General features: G+C 45.1%; 1 protein-coding gene and 1 long non-coding RNA gene across 2 annotated transcripts in view; one reads left to right on the top strand and one right to left on the bottom strand.

Annotated features, from left to right (window-relative positions):
* Nucleotides 1-14134, bottom strand: part of taf1 (TAF1 RNA polymerase II, TATA box binding protein (TBP)-associated factor) — a 100168-nt gene extending 86034 nt beyond the window's left edge. The window contains exons 1-4 of the mRNA XM_067997051.1: nt 14085-14134; nt 4966-5035; nt 3742-3881; nt 1190-1307 (exon numbers count right to left, since the gene is read on the bottom strand). Coding sequence (XP_067853152.1) covers nt 1190-1307; nt 3742-3855 — 232 coding nt within the window. The 5' untranslated portion in view covers nt 3856-3881; nt 4966-5035; nt 14085-14134. The remainder of the gene's footprint in view (nt 1-1189; nt 1308-3741; nt 3882-4965; nt 5036-14084) is intronic.
* On the top strand, nt 13557-17468 carry LOC137332991 (uncharacterized). Its single transcript, XR_010965775.1, has 3 exons — nt 13557-13611; nt 14500-14739; nt 16265-17468. It is a non-coding gene; the product is annotated as an uncharacterized lncRNA (long non-coding RNA).
* Nucleotides 17469-18899: the final 1431 nt, after the last annotated feature.

The raw sequence follows: 18899 nt of genomic DNA, 5'->3' as shown, positions 1-18899 counted from the left end.
GCAGAGAGGTTTGGGGAGAGAATTCCATGAGAGTGAGGCCTGTGACTAAAGGCATAGCCAGCAATGGTGCAGTAAAGAAGGGGGGAGTGCACAAGAGGTCAAACTCAGATGGCTTGTACAAGGTAGGAAGGGGCAAGGCCAGGACAATAATGCGATTTAAAGACAAGGATGTGAATTTTAAATTTGAATGGTGGTGGATTGGGTGTGAAGGTAGGCCAATGTTGGGAGCGATGGGCAAGTTGGACTTGGTGCCGGGCAGGACACAAGCAACAGAGTTTTGGACAAGCTGGAATTTGTGGAAGGAGGAGGAATGGAAGGCGAGCAAGGAAAGCATTGGAGTAGTGAAGTTTAGATGTGTTGAATGCACTTTTTAAAAAAAATAATTGTTCTTGGAATATAGGCAAGGCTGGTAAGTCTGCATTTACTGGCCATCCCTGGTTGCCCGAGAATGTGACTGCTGCAATCTTGTGATGACGGTGCTCCCACAATGGTGTTCGGTAGAGAATTACAGGATATTAATCCAGCGATAATGAAGGAATGGCAACATATGCTCCAGTCAGGATGGTGTGTGAATGAGAGTTTCAGCAGAAGTGCTCAGGTGGGTGTGAGGTGGGATATATTACGGATGTAGACCCCTTGCGATGGAGGGGCATTGGGGCAGAAACTCAGCTTGGTGTCGAACAGGACTGCAAGACTGCTAATAGTCTAATTAAGGCTAGGACAGTAGCTGGGGAGGTAGGGACACTAAATATTTAGGGCTGTTAATCATGTATTTGAGAAATTAACAACATGTAAATGATCAATAGTCACTGAAGAGATTTTTGGAGGTATAGAAAGAGGTGACATGGATAGGTTTATGGAGAGTTCCACAGTGCAGTCGTGTGATGTCTGAAGACTCTTCCAGCAGTGATAGGGCAGAAGAAAAGGGGTAACACACAACAGGTTACAGCTGGAAGAGCGAAGGGTGCGTATTAGAATGTAAGGCTGGAAAAGATTGCAATGGAAGAGTGGTGCAAAGCCATTGAGGAATTTGAGGATGAAGACTGTCAAGTTGATACAAGCAGGATAGGATATGGGCAGTAGAATTCTGGAATTCATGTGGGGTGCACCTGGAAGGCCAGCAAGGAGTGCATCCTTTAACATGAGTAACATCTTTCAAACACCGTTACTAAGGAAAGACAATACGTACCCGCTGCATTGGTGCTCCCTTCATCGGACTCCACTGCATCATCCTCGTTGGCTGTGATTTCCTTGATGAGGGTTCCGAGACCCAACGTCCCGAGACCATCCAGGTGTTTCTTTGACTCCTGAGAGCAGACCATGCACATGTCAGAGCTCACTGAAAGCAGCATGGATGAGCCAGAGACACACACTAGACATATTAACAAAATGATACCATTGTTTTGGGTCCACAAAATGTGTCAGGGAGAAAATAATGTCACACCACCAGGAGTAATGAAACTACAACAGCAACTGAGTTTTTAAAGTATTTTTATCCTGTTCTCTCCCTCTCAATTATACGTCCACTTCTTTAGTTGCAAAGCTGGTGGCAATATATTGGTCCTAATCAATCCTGAAAAAGTGATTGAGGGATGGGGTTGGTCAAGAATGTGTTCCCTGCCAGAAGGTGGGATTGATCATGATTGATATTTCCATCATGAATACAGTGTTCCGTTATCAGGAAGTGTTCCATTCAGCAACCCAGTTACTACCTTGCAGCTATCCGGGAGAAAAATGATAAGGAAGCTCAGTGACAGATAGGTAAATATAAACTGAATGAAATGCCAGCATGAAATCAAAACCATTGCAGGTTAGCTATCAGGGCAGCAATTTTAGAGCAGGCAAAATGAGAAGAGAAAATCTGATGCCCAGTTTACAAAAGGTATTAAAATATATTGACATGGTCACCTGGAGATCAAACGTTAATGTATTTACATGGCCACTTCCGTTGCATCTTACATTTCTATAGCACTTTTCAGGAACAGAAAGACTTTACAGAGAAGAAAGAAGTGGAAAATGAACAGGATGGAACAAGAGAAAACACAGGGAAGGAGTTGGGGGGGCTTAAGCTGAAAGCATGTTTTTTTTTTAAAAGAAGGCTTTTGAAAACACAAAGATGGGAAGGTGAAGGTATTTAGGGAGGGAGTTCCAGAAGGCAGAGGCCTAATGGCTGAAAAACAGCTGCTGAAAGTGGAATGGAAAGAGCAACAACAACAACGTGCATTTATATAGCGCTTTTAACGTAGTAAAATGTCGCAAGGTGTTTCACAGGAGTGATTATCAACCAAAATTTGATACCGAGCCACATTAGGACAAGTGACTAAAGGCTTGGTCAAAGAGGGAGGTTTTAAGGAGCATCTTAAAGGAGGAGAGAAAGGTAGAGATACGGAGAGGATTAGGGAGGAAATTCCAGGGTTTAGGGCCGAGGCAGCTGAAGGCACGGCCGACAATGATGGAACGATTAAAATCGGAGATGCGCAGAGGCAAGAATTGGAGGAGCGCAGAGATCTCGGAGGGTTGTAGGGCTGGAGGAGGTTACAGAGATAGGGGCAAGGCCATGGAGGGATTTGAAAACAAGGATGAGAATTTTAAAATCAAGGCGTTTCCGGACCGGGAGCCAATGTAGATCAGCGAGCACAGGGGTGATGGGTGAATGGGACTCGGTGCGAGTTAGGATACGGGCAGCAGAGCTTTGGATGAGCTCAAGTTTATGCAGGGTGGAAGATGGGAGGCCGGCCAGGAGAGCATTGGAATAGTCAAGTCTAGAGGCAACAAAGGCATGAATGAGGGTTTCAACAGCAGATGAGCTGAGGCAGGGGCAGAGACAGGCAATGTTATGGAGGTAGAAGTAGGCAGTCTTGGTGATGGAGCAGATATGTAGTTGGAAGCTCATCTCAGGGTTAAATAGGATGCCAAGGTTGTGTATGGCCTGGTTCAGCCTCAGACATTGGCCAGGGAAAGGGATGGAGTCGGTGGCTAGGGAACGGAGTTTGTGCTGGGGACCAAAGACAATGGCTAAAGGGAATGAGAAATAGATTGATGTCAAGGAGCGAAAGGTGCATGCAGGATGTATGACTGGAGGAGAATCAGGGTGCAGTGATGCCATGGAAGGATTTGAAAGCAAAAACAAATCTCTTAAGATCAATTCACTGAGGAATAGAGAGCAAATGAAGTTTAGCAAGGACAGAGTAATGGAAATGATGGGTAAAATCTTCTGAATGACATAATTTGTGGAATACCATTTACTAGTTAAACTGCTGTCAGTGGAGCTCAGGAACTCAAAACAGAATAATGTAAAATGGTAGTATGTCAGTGACGGCTCTCCACTTAACCCAGCTGTCCAATATTGCTGAAGCATACAGGATTTGTCAGCTGCAGTGGGAACGCCAGTGATTCACTGAAATACCAAACTGCAGGTTTCTGTGGAGAAATCTATAGAAGAGAATTATTCAAAGTAGTTGGAATTTTTTGTTTATATTCAGGCTATGAGACACTTTACTTTGAAAGCACTCTGGCAGCTTTCTTTTGCTATAAGGCATTATGAAATTTTACTTCTGGGTACAACCTATGTTTTCTCATGTCTGTGCCAAATCTTTCAGCTCAATCATGCAATGAAGACTAACAGCCATTAGGGGTTAACAGTGTAAGCTATTTATTAATACAATAATTTGCATGATGTTACTTCAGTAAATTCTACCCTGCTATAATGCTACAGTGATTATACCTCATCAGGCACGTTACCTTGTCAAGAACACTGTCATCCTCCAATTGTCCATCCTCATTGATATTCCCAAAGAGAAAGCCAGTGAGAGAGAACGGCTGCTCGTGATCCTCATCACTGTCCGAGTCCGACATCTTCAGAAGTACTACCAATCCCCTCCCTGAGAATAAAAGCGAAAGTAAGTCCCACTGACTGCAGGATTTGTCCAGATCCACACTCAGTTTGAATTTTAAATAGTACTCCAACACTCAATATTTCTCAGTCTTAGTACAGTGCTGTTGCTCCCTTGCAAAGAATGAACAGTTAATTTTAACTTGTGCTATCAGAAGTGCACCGGGGGAGGGGGCGGTGAAACCTTCCAGGTTGGGGACAGAAAGGACATGCAAGTGGATTTTTGACTAGTTTTGAAAAACCTAAAATGCACCTGCCATTCTCTGTTGGGTGCTTCCTCTGTGAGAACTATCATAACAGCCATCATAGGCAGTCTCTTCCACAGAGATGTGAAGCTATCTGCATCTGTCCCTTAACAATTGGTGGATTTCACAACTATGTTGAAAACATCTTCCAACCAACTTGAGATGGATGGACAATACAAACGGGCAGACGTTCAACCAAAACCCAAATTTCTAACTGGTCAAAAACTAGGTGAAGAAATTATCAACAAATGGATGAATGCCTTCCAACCCCTGGAACTTTTCACATGAGTGCTACACAACATTAAGACAGGAAGCACTACTTTTAAACAAGAAACCTAGACCTCGATGGAAACCCTATAACTACTGACCCAATTCACTGCCTCCCGAAGCACGTGAACTTCTAATGCTGATGTTTTATAGAAAACAAATCCATCTCCTGCCGAGAATTCATGGATACAATAGAGGATACTCAGAAAACATCACAGCCCAAACCTTGAGCGATCACAATGAATGTCATCTCATTATTTTCTAGTCCTGCATCTGCCCAAATAATGAACAGAATTGCAAGGCCCCAACACCAACATTCAGCCATCCTAGTCTCCATTACCTCAGATTCCTGAGTCCTGAAGGTGACAGAAAATGGGAATTACTGTGGACTGCCACTCTTACAGGTCAACAGAACATCCAACTCTCCACCCATAAACTTATGAACACAGAGCTATCTTTTGTTTGGGTGAAATGCAGGCTAGACTTGCCAAAGGTGGACTTTATTTTGCCTTGGAAAGAAGCTTCGAAAAAATTCTATACATTACTACATTAGTTTCAAACCTGGGCAGTGGCTGCTTTTTCAATCCAGGTTGAGTCCCTGATGTATATTCTCCTCTAGCTCCTCTCCCATCTAGGGTTCCAAAGAAAATCAAGTTAAAGAAAGTTCCAGTGTAGTTCAGGAAACTAGTCAGTCATTCTCACAGTAGATGGAGCTTTTTTACCAGGCTCTGTTCAGTTCACATAAGCAAAGTTCATTTCTTATCCAGGATCACCTCCAGTTTCCAACAAATTCAATGTACACCTCTTATCAGTTCTTTTACAACACTGTCAAGGCTTGCCCTTGCGAATGGAGTCTCATAGGGGTCAATGTGGGGGCCACCGTTGTTCATTGCTTTTATAAATGATTTGGGGAAGGGAATATTGCCTTGTATTGTACATGGCAGAAAATTGGGCGCAGTAACTAATAATACTAACCAATGTGCAATAGTTTAAAGGGACCTGGACAGTCTATGTCAATGGGCAGAGAAGTAGCAGATAAAATTCAACACAAATAATTGTAAATTCATGAGATTAGGTAGAAGAATCAAGAATGTAGCATATATACGTTAAATGATAACATACAGCAAAGAGATTTGGGTTTTTGATAGCTAGGTTACTAAAACCATTAGTTCAGTGTTCACAGGCAGTCAACAAAGCAAAGAAACTATTGGGATCCATACTCCTTGTGAAGCTGCATTCTTGGCTCTTTCATGATTATTTCTATTATTCTGCTTGTTCTTATGCACTCCAGACCTAACCGTGACCCCCCCTCTCATCTTGTTTAAATGGTGTCCAATTGTTATTTCTGCGATGCCTGCCTTATTGCAACCAATCACTCCTGTACCAGCTCCCTTTGTACCCTAAAGAATCCCAGCCATTAATGAACTATGCATTGTGTTTCTTGAACCATGCAGCAAACCAACTGATTTTCTCAGTTTTCTTGTTAGTTTCACCCTCTCTTTGCCAACCACAAAGTAAGCTCAAGAACGCTACTTCACATCCCCGTGCTACTTATTCTCGCAGAGCCTTCCTTAAGGACCCAATCAGACTTCCCCTCCATCATTTGCCCCTGCATGACAACAGCTTGCAAACCCGTAATTACTCCCACCAGTAACTTCTTACCCTCTCTCCAATATGGTCAGCTATGACTAAGATAAGCTGATCTTGTCTTTGTGACACACGTCCACTCCCTCAGACATCAAGTCTCCAACAATCACTATTTCTGGCAGTCTCAACAGTCACGGTACTTAAAAGTAACTCACTGTATGTGAAGCACTTTAAGACATTTCTGAGAGACATGTTGAGGTTCAGCATAAATACAGGAGATTAAGGGGTATGGAATTAGGAGGAAGTAATACAATGGATTAAAAACTGGTTAAAAGGGAAGAAACAGTAAGAGTTAAGGGCAGCTTCTCAGAGTGGCTGGAGGTGTGTAGCGGTGTCCCATTAGGTTCTATTCTGGGACCACTTCTGTTTACCGTATACATCAATGGTTTGGATATAGGCTAGAGAGACTGATGTCCAAATTTGCAGAGGATATTAAATAGGAGGCATAATAAATAATTTTGAGGACTAAAGAAAGGTAAAAGGGGATACTGATAAAATGGTGGGATGCGCAAAAACTTGGCCAGTGGAATTCAATGTCAGTAAATGTGAGGTGGTACATTCTGATTTTTTTAAAAAGTAAGAATTGTACTTTGAATTGGGGAAAGCTGGGTGATGTTGAAGAGCAGAGGGGTTTGGTGTTAGTAAACAAAGCAGGCAGCAAAAACTAATGGAATACTGTGTTTTATGGCAAGAGGTATGGAATATAAAAATCAACATGTAAAGGTGAATCTATCTTAACTCCATCTCCCCGTCTTGGTTCCATAATCCTGAATACCCTTGCCCAACAAAAATCTAACAATCTCAGTTATTAATTTTTCAGTTGACTTAGCCTCAATAGCTTTTTGGGGGAAGAGGGTTCCAGATTTCCACTACCTTTTGTGTGAAGGTGCTTTCTGATATCACTCCTGAAAAGCCTACCTCTAATTTTAAGGTTATGCCCACTTGTTCTGGCCTTCACCACCAGAGGAAATTGTTTCTCCCTATCCACCCGATCAAATCCTTTAATCACCTTAAACACCTCAATCAGATCACCTCTTAATCTTCTATATTCAAGGGAATACAAGCCTAGTCCATGCAACCTGTCCTCATAATTTAATCCTTTTAGCCCCGGTATCATTCTGGTGAATGTGCGCTGCATCCCCTCCAAGGCCAATATATCCTTCCTAGGATGCAGTGCCCAGAACTGAATGCAGTACTTCAGATGGGGTCGAACCAGAGTTCTGCACAGCTGTAACATAACTTCCACCCCTTTGTATTCCATCCCTCTTGAGATAAAGGTCAACATTCCATTAGCCTTTTTGATTATTTATTTTTTGTACCTGCAATGTAAGATTAAATGTAAGACATTTAGGACAGAGAGCAGGATAAACTATTTTTTTTAAACAGAGAGGGTTGTGAAGTTGAGAGTTAGTGATTGAAGCAGAGACCATGGCAACATTCAAGAATAGGTTCAATAGGTGGAATAAAGGTTTATGGGGACAGAGCATGCACATGGGACTAGAAGTGCTGCTCAGGTACAGGATAAACACCAACACAGACTGATTGGGCTGAGCAGCATGTTTCCATGTTGTAATTTCTATTTAATTCTAAGCGTCTTTCTTCTATCTACCAGAATTTACTATCCCTGCTGTGTCAGATCCAAAATGCAGTATCAGTTGACTGCCATCTTGCTGTAGGCTGCCCAGCTAGCTCATTCTTTGCCCAGACTCCCACTTGATTCCTTCCTCCCAGCAGCAACTTAAGGTCACAGCCTCCCTCTCACCCTGCACTTCAGCTCTGGTCTTGATATAGACAGGCTGCTACTCCTGAACACTTCATGCCATAGATGCCTGGTTCCTCTCCAGCCACAAGTACCGTATATATCCACTCTGCAATGATTAGATCCAAGATGAAAAATTTGTTGGCCATCACCTTGCTTCCCAGTCACTCTTCGCCCAGCCACCCAACTAGCTCCTTCCTACTCCAACTATACAAGGGTACGGTAGCATAGTGGTCATGTTACTGGACCAGTAATCCAGAAGCCTGGACTAATAATCCGGAGTCATGAGTTCAACTCCCGCCATGGCAGCTGGGGAATTTAAATTCAATTAATTAAATAAAATCTGGAATAAAAACTAGAAATTACTGGATTGTCGTAAAAAAAAACCATCTGGTTCACTAATGCCTTTTAGGGAAGGAAACCTACCGTCCTCACCCGATCTGGCCTATATGTGACTCTAGACTCACAGTGATTGATTCTTAATGGCCTAGCAAGCTACTCAGTTGTACAATCTCACTACAAAAAGTCATAATAAGAATAAAACCGGATGGACAAACCGGCACCGGAAACGACAAAGGCAGAGCAAGTCCAGTCGACCCTGCAAAGTCCTCCTCATCTGGGAGAGCTGTCCCACAGACTAGTCAAAGCAACAGCCTGATATAGTCGTATTCACAGAATCATACCTTTCAGCCAATGTCCGAGTCTCTTCCATCACCATCCCTGGTGGCGGTACAGTGTTATACAGTCAGGAGGGAGTGGCCCTGTGAGTCCTCAACATTGACTCCGGACCCCATGAAATCTCATGGCATCAGGTCAAGCATGGGCAATGAAACCTTCTGCTGATTACCACTTACCGCCCTCCCTCAGCTGATGAATCAGTACTTCCTGGATCAACCCTGGCATGTGTAGAAAAGCATGCCAGGAGCAGCACCAGGCATACCTAAAAATGAGGTGCCAACCTGGTTAATCTACAACACAGGACTACATGCATTTTAAACCGGAACCAATATGCTATAGACAGAGCTAAGCGATTCCACAACCAATGGATCAGATCAAAGCTCTGCAGTCCTGCCACATCCAGTCGTGAATGTTGGTGGACAATTAAACAACTAATGGGAGGACGAGGCTCTGTGAACATCCCCGTCCTCAATTATGGCAGGGTCCAGCACGTGAGTGCAAAAGACAAGGCTGAGGCATTTGCAACCATCTTCAGCCAGAAGTGCAGTGTGGATGATCCATCTCGCCCTCCTCCTGATATCCCCACCATCACAGAAGCCAGTCTTCAACCAATTCGATTCACTCCACGTGATATCAAGAAACGGCTGAGTGCATTGGATACAACAAAGGCTATGGGCCCCAACAACATCCCGGCTGTGGTGCTGAAGACTTGTGCTCCAGAACTAGCCGCGCCTCTAGCCAAACTGTTCCAGTACAGCTACAACACTGGCATCTACCCAACAATGTGGAAAATTGCCCAGGTATATCCTGTCCACAAAAAGCAGGACAAGTCCAATCCGGCCAATTACCGGCCCATCAGTCTACTCTCAATCATCAGCAAAGTGATGGAAGGTGTCGTCGACAGTGCTATCAAGCGGCACTTACTCACCAATAACCTGCTCACCGATGCTCAGTTTGGGTTCCGTCAGGACCACTCAGCTCCAGACCTCATTACAGCCATGGTCCAAACATGGGCAAAACAACTGAATTCCAGAGGTGAGGTGAGAGTGACTGCCCTTGACATCAAGGCAGCATTTGACCAAGGGTGGCACCAAGGAGCCCTAGTAAAATTGAAGTCAATGGGAATCAGGGGGAAAACTCTCCAGTGGCTGGAGTCATACCTAGCACAAAGGAAGATGATAGTGGTTGTTGGAGACCAATCATCTCAGCCCCAGGACACTGCTGCAGGAGTTCCTCAGGGCAGTGTCCTTGGCCCAACCATCTTCAGCTGCTTCATCGATGACCTTCCTTCCAACATAAGGTCAGAAATGGGGATGTTCGCTGATGATTGCACAGTGTTCAGTTCCATTCACAACCCCTCAGATAATGAAGCAGTCCGTGCCCGCATGCAGCAAGACCTGGACAACATCCAGGCTTGGGCTGATAAGTGGCAAGTAACATTCAAGCCAGACAAGTGCCAGGCAATGACCATCTCCAACAAGAGCAAGTCTAATCACCCCCCCTTGACATTCAACGGCATTACCATCACCAAATCCCCCACCATCAACATCCTCGGGGTCACCATTGACCAGAAACTTAACTGGACCAGCCATATAAATACTGTGGCTATAAGAGCAGGTCTGAGGCTGGGTATTCTGCGACGAGTGACTCACCTCCTGACTCCCCAAAGCCTTTCCACCATCTATAAGGCACAAGTCAGGAGTATGATGGAATGCTGTCCACTTGCCTGGATGAGTGCAGCTCCAACAACATTCAAGAAGCTCAACGCCATCCAGGATAAAGCAGCCCGCTTGATTGGATGGGGTACCACCACCCTAAACATTCACTCCCTTCACCACTGGCACACTGTGGCTGCAGAGTGTACCATCTACAGGATGAACTGCAGCAACTGGCCACGGCTTCTTTGAAAGCACCTCCCAAACCCGCAACCTCTACCAGCTTGAAGGACAGGGGCAGCAGGCACATGGGAACACCACCACCTACACGTTCCCCTCCAAGTAAGACACCATCCTGACTTGGAAATATATTGCTGTTCCTTCATCGTCACTGGGTCAAAATCCTGGAACTCCCTACCTAACTGTGGGAAAACCTTCACCACACGGACTGCAGCAGCTCATGAAGGCAGCTCACCACCACCTTCTCAAGGGCAATTAGGGATGGGCAATAAATGCCAGCCTTGCCAGTGATGCCCACAACCCATGAACGAATAAATTAAAAAAGATATCTTTCCAGCTGGTTGACTTCAGCCTGCCAGGCTCCCCCTCCTGACAATGGGCTCAACGGAGGGGGCGGGAGGAAGAGATAGGGACCAACATTTTGGTTGGAATGAAAGAGAGAGAAAGTGAGACACTCTGTTGACAACGATTGGGAGAAAGGCAGCAAAACTTTGTTTTGGGGGGGGGGGGCGGAGGTGTGTGGGCGGTCCAGAAAAAAGGAGGGCAAGGCTTGGCACTTCAAATATAGGGACGCCAGCTTGCAACCTGCAAAAATGCAGCAAAATAATTCAGCTCCATAAGCACTAACAAATGAAGGAAATGCCTTACAGGAGATAATGGACCACAGTATGCTATGGCAGGGCTTCTATCATTAGTTAGATTTTCCCTTGCACATTTTGGTTTTAAAAATTTTTGAGTTGCTATTTGCTGAAAATGTGAGGTTATAAAGTCGCAGCAAGGGAAACAGGGCATCTGGGACCTGAGTGAAAAGGGTAAGCAACAGCGTATCTCCTTAAACAATCAGATTGAAGGATTGTGGAATTAAAAGCGCAAGGACTGAGAAGGAAATGCAAGTTCGAGTGGTGAATTCAATGTCAAATCAGATACAGAAAGAGATATAAAGAGAGGGAAAGAAAGATTGGATTAAGAGGGAGAGAAAAAAGACAGAAAGGAAAAGTAAAAATAAATTTAAAATTTGACATTTTTTAAATCTCCAACAATTAAACCTGAAGGAAAGAAACTCCACACTTGTAATAGTTCATTTTCAGTGCCAGAGAGGTTGACTGGCAGTAACTAGCAGTTATCATGTCCTTAAAAGGGTACTTAGACTGAAATGGACAAGACTTAACTTTCAGTGGCAAGTTTAGTTCCTATCTACCACGCAAATACAGCAACTTCACACCATTCAATGCATTTCAACGACGAGGCAGACAGCGATTTGCCGTTTTCCCGAAGCTAACGTCGCAGCGGCGCATCTCGGACAGCAACTTTTGGATTTCCGCGTTTAACTGCACATCTGCACTCGCCTGAAATTGCTGTAGGATTTATGCATAAATAATGGTGAGCGCCATTAGCCTCACCTTTATTCTGACAGCAAATTATAGCCCAATGAAAGATCTCACCATTCCCCAGGTAAATCACTGATGCAATCACTCCCTCATCTCAGGGGGGCTTATTTACATGCAGTCCCAGAACTTAACTTAAACAGAACTGGTTTAGCCATTCTTGTCAGATCTGGCCGGACCACACTAAGCACTATTGGGCCCTGCTCCTCTCTGCCAAAACTGATCACCACTCCAGAATCATCCTGGAATGCAAAGATAACCCCCGGCTTCTTTCTCCACTACCAATCGTCTCCTTAAACCCCTCTCCCTTGCCCCTTCTACCCACACCTCCTACAAGTGCAAAGAGTTCATGGACTTTTGTCACTAAGACTGTGACCATCCGTTCAGCTGCCTCTGCTGCATCCTTCCCTTCCCCTTGCCCACCAAGCAACGCTTTCCCCAAGGGTTCCCCTGCCCTGGCCCTGAACATGCATCCTTCTCTAGTTTCTCTCCTATCTCCTGCTCTCTCGACCCAATTCCCACTAAACTCTTCCCTTCCTGGCTCTCGTGCTAACTGATATTGTAAAATGTTCTCTCTCCTCAGGTATTGTGTTCTCTCTCCACCCCCCCCCCTCAAATCTGCCATCATCACTCCACCTCCTCAAAAACCCACCCATGAGCCCTCTGTTCTTGCAAACTTCCACACCATCTCTAACCTCTCTTTCCTCTTTGAAGTCCTTGAACGTGCTCTCGCTTCCCAGATCTATGCCTAGCTTTCCCGCAACTCCATGTTTGAAACTCTCCGATCAGGTTTTCGCCCCACCTACAGCACTGAAATGGCCCCAATCAAGAGCACAAATTACATCCTCTGTGACTGTGACCATGGTGCTCTATCCTTCCTCATCCTTCTAGATCCATTTGTTGCCTTTGACACTGACCACACCATCCTCCTCCGTGCCTCTCCTCCATTGTCCAGCCAAGTGGGACTGCCTTCCCTTGGTTCAACTCTTACCTATCCGGTCACAGCCAAAGAATCTGCAGCAATGGCTTCTCTTCGCACCCCTGTACCGTTACGTGTGGGGTCCCCCAAAGATCTATCCTTGGCCCCCCCCCCCAGTTCACATCTACCTGCTGCCACTTAGCGATATCATTCGAAGATACGTCAGGTCACACATGTACTCTGACATCACCCTGCTCCACCTCACTACCATTTCTCTCGACCCCTCCACTGCCTCTGTGTTGTCAGACTGTTCGTACGACATCCAGTACTGAATGTGTCAAAATTTCCTCCGATTAAACATTGGGAAGACCAATGTCATTGTCTACAGCCCCCAGCAAACTCCATTCCCTCACCCCAATTCCATCCCCTTTCCTGGCCACTGTCTCAGGCTGAACCAGATTGTTCACAACCTCAGCGCGCCATATTACTCTGAGCTGAGCTTCCAACCCCATATCCTCTCCATCACAATGACCGCCTACTTCCAACTCTGTAAAATTGCCCATCTCCGCCCTGCCTCAGCCTGTCTACTACTAAAACCCTCATCTATGCTTTTGTTACCTCCAGATTCGATTATTCCAATGCTCCCCATCTTCCACCCTCCATAGCCTTGAGCTCATCCAACTCTACTGCCCATATCCTCACGCACCCATCACCCCTGTCCTCACTGTCCTACATTAGGTTAAAGGTTCAAGAGGGTTCACCACATAGAAACATTTGTAAGCCACTCAGCTATTATACACTGGGATGGAAGCACCTCAGGGAACAGTGCAGCCGAGGGCAATGAGTGTACCGCAGAGCACATCCGGTTCCCAGGGTAACAGGAGGTAATGGGGAGAAACAAACCCTACGTGAAGCAAATTGACAGTAAGGCTTGTTTTGCAAACACTAAAACACGAGATTCTATCAAGTGCAGGAAAGTTTAAAGGATCCGATCAAGAATCACAGACTCAGACCCTCCAGTATCAACCCCTGAGTTGTGGCTCCCACCGGAACGTTAACCTCCCCGCTCCTCCGATGCTGACGGATCCGCTGTGCATTTGGAGTTTAGTTCAGAATCACAGTCGCTGTTTATTTTCTCACCGCCGGTCCATTCCCCGCTACCCGTCCGCTCCCCCACTCCCCTCCTCCTCTCCAGTACAGCCGCCTGAAGTCCCTGGCCTCTACATTTTTATGCCTTTTCCCCACCAACTCAAGGCCAGCCTTGATTCTCAATATAGGCCGTTTCCATTCCTACTGCTCCGAGGACAAGCTGTCAGGCAACCCGCAGCACAAGGACTGATTGCAACATTTCGGTCCATTCTCCGCGCTACCCAGGTGTAACCCCGACACAGACTTACCTAACCCTCACGGTTACTTCTCCTACACAACAGACAAACTTGGACAACCTCCAGGTACTGCGCCACCCGCAGATCGGGAGGATCACAGCGCCACCCGCAGATCGGGAGGATCACAGCGCCACCCACCGATCGGGAGGATCACAGCGCCACCCGCAGATCGGGAGGATCACAGCGCCACCCGCAGATCGGGAGGATCACAGCGCCACCCACCGATCGGGAGGATCACAGCGCCACCCACCGATCGGGAGGATCACAGCGCCACCCACCGATCGGGAGGATCACAGCGCCACCCACCGATCGGGAGGATCACAGCGCCACCCACCGATCGGGAGGATCACTGCGTCACCTATACCCATAAAGCATCTGACGAAAAGGCTTCCACCTGAAACTTTAACTCTTGTTTCTTTCTCCACAGATACTGCCTCACGTGCTGAGTATTTCTAGCGTTTTCTGGTTTTATACCAGAAATCAGAGTTTTACAGGATGGATCACTGCAGTATATACATACTGGAGGGGAAGAACACCATGGCATCATCAATTGACATTTGCGCCAACTGATAGACCAGGAGGATCAAAGACCATAGTCCATCCAGAGATCGAGCGGATCACCTCGATGATTGGCATCCGACAGCAAATTCCCACCAAGGAACAAATGGTCATCCCCCTCCTCTCCTTTTCCCTCTTTCTCTCACCTCCTCTGCCTTCCCTCTTTTGTGTCAGCCATGGCTCAGTTGGTAGCACTTGTGCCTCTGAGTCAGAAGGTCGTGGGTTCAAGCCCCACTCCATAGCCATCACTAAAACTGGTCGTTATCTCATTGATGTTTGTGGGACCTTGCTGTGCACAAATTGGCTGTCATGTTTCCCTACATTACAACAGTAACTACCCTTCAAAAGTACTTAATTGGCTGTGAAGCACTTTGGGACATCCTGAGGTTGTGAAAGGCTCCATATAAATGTAAATCTTTTTCTTGAATGTAATTCTCCCATTCCAGCCTGATTTTGAACAAATGTTTCTGCCTCTAATATCCACCCTGGCAGATTATTCCAAACATCAATGGGTCTCAGAATAAGAAATGTAAGGAATCTTACAACACCAGGTTATAGTCCAACAAATTTATTTTAAAATCACAAGCTTTCGGAGATTATCCCCTTCGTTAGGTGAAGAAGGGGATAATCTCCGAAAGCTTGTGATTTTAAAATAAATTTGTTGGACTATAACCTGGTGTTGTAAGATTCCTTACATTTGTCCACCCCAGTCCATCACCGGCATCTCCACATCAGAATAAGAAAGTTACATACAATTACATAGAATGTACAGCACAAAAACAGGCCATTCGACCCAACAGGTCCATGCCGGTGTTTATGCTCCTCCCTCCCTATTTCATCTAACCATATCAGCATATCCTTTTAACATCTTCCAGTTCTGACAAAAGGTCTTCGACCTGAAACATCAACTCTGTTTCTTTCTCCACAGATGCTGCCTGACTTGAGCTTCTCCAGCATTTTCTGGTTTTATTTCCTTCTATTCCTTTCTCCCTCATGTGTTTATCCAGCTTCCCTTTAAATGCATCTATGCTAGTTGCCTCAACTACTCCTTGTGATAGCGAGTTCCACATTTTAACCACACTCTAGGTAAAGAAGTTTCTCCTGAATTCCCTATTGGATTTATTAGTGACTATCTTATATTTATGGCTCCCAGTTCTGGCCTCCCGCACAAGTGGAAACATCTCTACTTCTACCCTATCAAACCCTTTCATAATCTTAAAGACCTCTATCAGGTCACCCCTCAGTCTTTTTAGAGAAAAAAGCCCTACCCTGCTCAATCTTTCTTGACAGGTATAACCTCTCAGTTCCGGTATCATCCTAGTAAATCATTTTTGCACCTTCTCCAATGCCTCTATATCCTTTATAATAAAACATTTTTTTAAACTTGCAAATTCTGAAAATCTGAAACAAAAATAAAAAATGCTAGAAATACACAGATCAGTCAGCATCCATAAAGAGAAAAACAAGTTAATGTTTGTTCATCAGAATGCCATTTTTGACTTCGTTAAAATTGTGTTCTGGTTTTGTTTTGTTTTCCTAGTTTATTTTGAAGTAATATTAAGGATTTACCTTTCTATAACATTTAATATTTGTTGTACCAGACTGAGGGACCCATTTAATCTTGTTCTTTCTAGATGGTAGAGGTGAAACTTCTCAAATCTGGAACAGGAGCAGCTCTTCCCATTGATGTAAAGGTTACCACAGCATGAAGTTTTAGGACACTGCATTCTTCCAATCCACTACATGGAACATCTGCCACATTAAGCAAATGACACATATATTTGATGGGGAAATATGTAAGATTCTCAAAATTCACAGATCCCCCAAAACTCGGAGAAAAACCCTAAAAAACCCTGAGTATGGGAAAACTTTGGCCATTGACTATAATCCTAAAATGGAAGGATAGGTGAGAGGTCACCAGACGAAATCAACAACACACACACCGTGGAACTTCGGAGAATTAATGCTTCAGACATGTCTCTGTTTTAATGCAAAACCGACAGCAGGTGGTCGACCGACAGCAGGTGGTCGACACTCAGCACGAATTCGAAAGGCAGTCAGCCATTGAAAGAGGCAACTGCTCCAGACATGGTGGGGCCATGTTTTTGTTTTAATGCAAAACCTATCAAACACCTAAGACGTTGGATACAAAAGGAAGCCTGTATACCAGGTGATCAGCAAATCGGAATTAACAATGACCCATCGGGAGAAGCAATGGCAACATGATGAGGGACCATCAAAAAGCCATCAAAGATTCTTAAGGACTTTGTAAGAACTGTTTAAACAGACATGGTGTTTTTTTTAAAGTGTCGAAGACCAATTGTAAGAGAGACATCCACAAGTGGAAACTCGAAACCTCTCTCTCTCTCTCTCTGGTTCTTGCTGGCTGCTTGTCTTGTTCTGCCTGTGTCTGGAAGAAGAGCAGCTTCCAGCGAACAACAAGGCCACAAGAAGAAACCAGAGCAACAGCCCCAGTGACCATCAGACACCTCACGACAACAAGGGCCTTACGAAACAACCAACCGAATATTGCCACCAACCAACGGGTGATATTGAGCTACCGCGACCAAAGAAAACCAACTCAGGAGAAAACCGAAGATCCGCAAAGTTTCCACTCTACAATCTATTTCTGACTTACCTCTGGGTGAATTACTGTCAAGGGTTTGTTTGGTGAGCATTATCTCTGGTCCTTTAGAGTCCAGCTTAGCTAGTACAGTGGGATTGGGAGGGGTGAGGTATCTTTCTCCTGTAATTTCCCTCGTGTGTACCGAAGTGTTCCCCATTTTATTAGTGTTAAGATTGTTGTGTTGTATTTCCTCTCTTGAATAAAGGTCAAAGTTTCTTGCACCAAAACCAGTTGTCTGCTGCACTTTGTCACAACCCCCAAATAAGTCCAAGGTCTAGAACCCAGGGAGTGGGAGCGATTCGGACCACTCAGAAGTCAGAGGTGAAGCTGACACACACCACCACCCCCTACAAATATCTTTAACACTTGTGGAAAAGAGGTATTAGCCCGACTGGGCATCTAGCTCACTGGATGGCAGTATTCCCTCAAATGCACAGCATTTTGCATGGCATCTATGTGGACATCAGGGCTCTTCATATCAACTCCATGAGCAATTCCTACCTAACAGCACTGTGGGAGTACCTTCACCACACAGACTGCAGCGATTCAAGAAGGTGGCTCTGATTCAAGAAGGTGGCTCACCACCTTCTCAAGGGCAGTTAATGCTGGCCAATAAATGCTGGCCTTGCCAGCGACACCCACATCCCATGAATGAATTTTTAAAAAATGACCTTCATGAACAGAAAAGGTTTCCATTCAATTCTATTCCAGTGGTATCTGACCACAAAAACATCATTATGCATGCCAATGGCTGTTATCTAGGAAGTAGTTTAGTTGCCCTTATTGTATGGAATCAAAAACAAAATACTGCGGATGCTGGAAATCTGAAATAAAAACAGAAAATGCTGGAGAAGCTCAGCAAGTCAGGCAACATCTGTGCAGAAAGAAACAGAGTTAACATTTTAGGTCGAAGACCTTTCGTCAGAACTGGAAGGGTGGAGGTGAAGGGGCAGGTGTTGCATCTCCTGTGCTAGCACAGGAAAGTGCCGTGTGGAGGAATGCAGGTGTTGTGGATGATGGAAGAGTGGACTACGGTGTCGCAGAGGGACATGACAGGAGTTGTTTATCAGGGCAAAGCTACATCCTAAACTCCCTGCCATCCCACTCAAATGACTACAGCAGAATCACCAATCATACAGGCCCATGCACCCACATATCACTATTCCCTCATTGTATGAAGATCCATGCTGCTTGCATTATTTGAAGAAGAAACGAGTCATAATGGTGGATTGCATCTTTGGCCTCCTGAAATAGCAATCCCATTGCTTGGATCAATCATCGGAAATTCTACAATAGAGGACAGTCAAGTCTTGTAAGATTATTGGTGTCTACTGCGTTTTCCATGTCTTTGCCCTTCAAAGGGAGCCTAGAGATGGAGCAGCCTGGATTAAAAGGCAGCAAGAACTGAAGAACAATTTGAAGCTAATCATGATAGAGAAGAATTGTGCAATGAACGAGCTGCTTAGACTGCTGTAGTTATCAGCAGGAGCTAATTGCCCAAACATTTCATTGATAGCCTTGTTTCGCAAGGCGTTTTGGACACTGAGGGAATCAAAGCATACAGGGATACGGCGGGAAAGTGGAGTTGAGGTAGAAGATCAGCCATGATCTTATTGAATGGTGGAGCCGGCTTGAGTGGCCGA

Source organism: Heptranchias perlo, chromosome 15 (genome assembly GCF_035084215.1).
Source record: "Heptranchias perlo isolate sHepPer1 chromosome 15, sHepPer1.hap1, whole genome shotgun sequence".
In the NCBI taxonomy this organism is placed as follows: domain Eukaryota; kingdom Metazoa; phylum Chordata; class Chondrichthyes; order Hexanchiformes; family Hexanchidae; genus Heptranchias; species Heptranchias perlo.
Note: the sequence above shows the minus strand (reverse complement) of the source record. Positions and strands in the feature narration are given on the sequence as shown.